Here is a 3,698-nt window from a genome sequence, read left to right on the forward strand (position 1 = left end):
ATGGAGCTGAGGTGGAGGTGCGGGCTCGGCAGCAGGGGCCTGGGAGCTGTGGGACTCACATTCCTCCCTGGGAATCCTTGATCTCCTGATGTTGAGCCTCAATCTGCACCGTAGACCAGTCATCAACTGTTTAACTTCAATTATCAATAAACAGAGGTCTGTAGGCGGCCATGGTGGCCCTCCTCTATGTGGTCTGCTGCTCCTGCAGCTGGCCACACTGTCTCCGCCTCCTCCACCATCTTCTTGTTGTTGTTATGTTCCAAGCAGAGTCTTGGGCAGCCCTGTGTTCTAGTTTGTCTGGGAGTTCTTCTGAAACCTGTCCACCACGTCTTATCCTACAGATATTTCAAATACCAACAACAAAGCTTCCAGTGTTAGCACACCAAGAAACACACCACAGTTGGACAAACCGGTGGATGTCCAGGATTCACCACTGTCTCACTGCTGTCCACTGAGAAACAACAGAACACTTCTCTTTCTCCTGTGTGGTTGCTGGTGGATTTGAACTGCCTGCCTTTGGATTAGCAGTGTAGCTCCTTACCCATTAGGATCCCAGAGTTCCCTAGTTATAGGATTGAAAAAGTCCAAGTAACAAATCAGGATCTGGGCACACAAGAAAGACCAAAACTCAAGACTGCAAAACACCAAATCTATATTTACATCCACATATAATAACATAACTTTATTAAGCTGACATATATCATAAATAAAACCAGTCATGTCTACTGTTTGACAACTTAAGTATCAACAATTAAAATAAATCAAACTGGAATGAAATAAATACATAAACAAAAATCCAACAAATTGTACCTCTATTATATGTACTGTTGACTCAAAATGGAAAAAAAAAGAACATATAAAACCAGTAGTTTTCCATTACCTAATACTGATGGGCACAAAATATAAATGTATAAGGGAGGGCTGAAACAGGGAAAATTTTTCTTTTTTTTCCAATTTTTATGCATTCAGCAATGTGTTCAGCACAACATGAATTAAATGTTTTCTAACAGATTTGGAGATTTTTTTTCCTCTTTTTTAAAACACAGATTTCAATTTCAGCCCTCTCATACCACATGCCCCTTTTCTGAAAAAGTTTCCAATTCGGGTCTGTAGCACTCGCTGAATTATGAGGGAAAGAAAAAAAGAAAAATTGGGGTCAATCACGTTGCAAATGTGTTCATCTTCAAAAATAGGCTATAAAAGTGCAAAACTAGGAAAAAAATATAGATTATGTACATATGGCTCAGCTTGTGGACAGGAAAAAGGCTATTAGTGCATTTTCCTGATACAAAGCACTTAACTACGAGGCCACGGGGCTCAAACCCCACTAGGATCCCAACTCGTGGGAAGGTAAGACTTGGACATCAAAGACGCCAAAGACGCGTGCGACGTTGCATAATGAAAAAGCCAGGCATCTTTCCAGGGTCTGCGCTTCAGGGAAAGGAAAAAAAAACCAACAGTGCAAATTTCCTTTTAGATGGTGTCTCAAGTAAAAGGTTCTGTGATTGCCGTGCGGTCAGGAAGCCAGCAGGTGGACAGCCAGCGGGGTGGGCAGCTGGCGCCCCCTTCAAATCCAGGTGCATTCTGGAGATGAGCACCATTACTTCGGAAATGACCCGGAGGGGAGACAAGACGGTGTTCAGATGGGAAGAGGAGGCAGCGGAGGTCTGGAAGGGGGGAGTTGGGGTGTGCTCAACCATGGCTCATAGTCCCCATCAGCGTGTCCGCACGTGGACTGACTGTCACCTGGCCACAGGTAACCCAGAGGCCAGACACAGAGACCTCCCTCCACAAGTACAGCGAAGACGTTCTCCGGACCAAGATTGCCATTTCCTTCCAATAGCTTCCCATGCTCTTCCAAATGTCTGTAATTCACATGGCTGATTCAGAGAGCATTTTACGTATCAATTTAGGCACATGTACCCAAAAGCCAAAAAAAAAAAAGAATATTCCAAAAGAAATGATTACTTTGAGGAAAAAAAAAAAAACACAACACACACACCAACTTCCAACAGCTCCGCCTGGGGCTTTTGGTGCACGTATTTAGGATCTGTCTGCTCTAGAGAAAGCTTCTCTGGCCACGCAGGTCCTGGACTGGCTTGCCAGCATCCCACCTTCCCCAGGTGCCATGCTGAGGCCTGACAACAGAGGGTGCTGGGCAGGCAATGGCCGATCTCTATGCAGCACACATTGATACAGGGTCAGTACTTGGCATCCAGACAGCAAGAGACGGGGGAGGATTTGACATCATACAAATCATTGACAAGTCAAGAGGAGAAAACATTTGAGATCCAAGAGCACAAATAGCAAAGATGGCTCAAAGGAATGAGATACATTGGAAGGGAGGGAAAAAACACAGTATTTTTTTTTAAACAAGCAGATTTCCAACTGAATATATTTACAGAATGTTTTTTTTTAATTTTTTTTACCTGAGGTGCAAGCATTATATATTTTCTCCCCATCCCCCCACCCATTCCAGACAATTTCTTTTCAGCAGCGCTCAAGAATGCAAAAAAATAATTTTTTATTTAAAAAAAAAAACAACCCAAACAAAAACCCACTTCCTATTTGGTCAATTCTATTTAAAAAAAAAATCTGGAGCAAAATAGAGATGTCTGATCTCCAGTTGAGTAAAACTCAACGGTTCCAACTATCCTTTTTATTGCTATTTGGTACAAAAGTTAAGAGAACAACTTTACAAAAGTGTAGTGTTCCTTCTCTGTCTTATACACAATACAATCACAGCTTATGTCAGTAGCTTTCACCATTTGTCTTCTCAGAGGATCAACTAGTTTAATTCCAGGGGAAGTTCTCGCTTCGCTCCATCACACCCTAAGGGGAGGGGGAAAAAGAGACCAGAAAGTGATTAGGGTGTAACGGAGTAAAGTTCAGAAAACATCTTCTATTTTTTTTTAAAAAAAAGAGTATAATAAATAAGTAAATAAATACATAAATATAGCTAAGAGGAGCTAGCATGGCAACACGTTCCATTTTCTCTCCAATTATTCAACTGACGTGTGGGGAACAAGAAAGATGCACTTTCTAAGGAGATGGTAACAATACATCATTTGAAGAGTGATTGTGGTGAGCTCTGGTGGCCTAATGGCAAGAAGCTGTACTGCAATCCCAGAGCTGTGCAGTTCAAATCCACCAAATGCTCTGCTGGAGAAGGAGGGATCATCTCCTCCTGTACCAGCCAGATCCGATTTGACGGTACACGTGCAAAAAAATAATTAAAAATTTTTTTAAAAAAGAGAGTTAACTACTAGAATGGTTTCAAGTGTAAGAGGAAAAAGAAAAAAGAAAGAAAAAGGCCTGAGTTAAAAAAGAAAAAGCGTATAAGCACTTTGCAAGTGGAGCAAGAAAATTAGATGCAAAATGTATGGGAGGAGCCAGGACTGCGATTAAGATTTGCTAAGATTTGCAGAGGCTCCTAACACACTTTTCCACTGGAGCCTCGAAACATACAGAGTGGAGCTCTGGGCAGATATGGGAATGCCCTCTGTGTCCTCCCGGCCCAGGGGCCAGCAAGCACTTCTTGGACAGAGCCAGATAGGCAGTTCCACCTTTATAACACATACAAGGGTCCGGCAGTTTTCCAGACATGGGCCCTCTGTCACATTTACTCACAGATACTAGATCGAAAGGATGTGTTCTGATTAAACTTTATTTACAAAAAAAAACAGTGATCCCAAGGA

At 42.2% G+C, this 3,698-nt stretch overlaps 1 protein-coding gene across 1 annotated transcript in view; it reads right to left on the minus strand.

Annotated features, from left to right (window-relative positions):
- Positions 1-2,788: 2,788 nt before the first annotated feature.
- Positions 2,789-3,698, minus strand: part of ZNF217 (zinc finger protein 217) — a 9,100-nt gene continuing 8,190 nt past the window's right edge. Inside the window, exon 4 of the mRNA XM_006881758.1 lies at positions 2,789-2,832. Within this exon, the coding sequence (XP_006881820.1) occupies positions 2,789-2,832 (44 nt within the window). The remainder of the gene's footprint in view (positions 2,833-3,698) is intronic.

This window comes from Elephantulus edwardii, unplaced genomic scaffold, assembly GCF_000299155.1.
Source record: "Elephantulus edwardii isolate Elephantulus edwardi_28Jun2011 unplaced genomic scaffold, EleEdw1.0 scaffold00015, whole genome shotgun sequence".
NCBI lineage: Eukaryota > Metazoa > Chordata > Mammalia > Macroscelidea > Macroscelididae > Elephantulus > Elephantulus edwardii.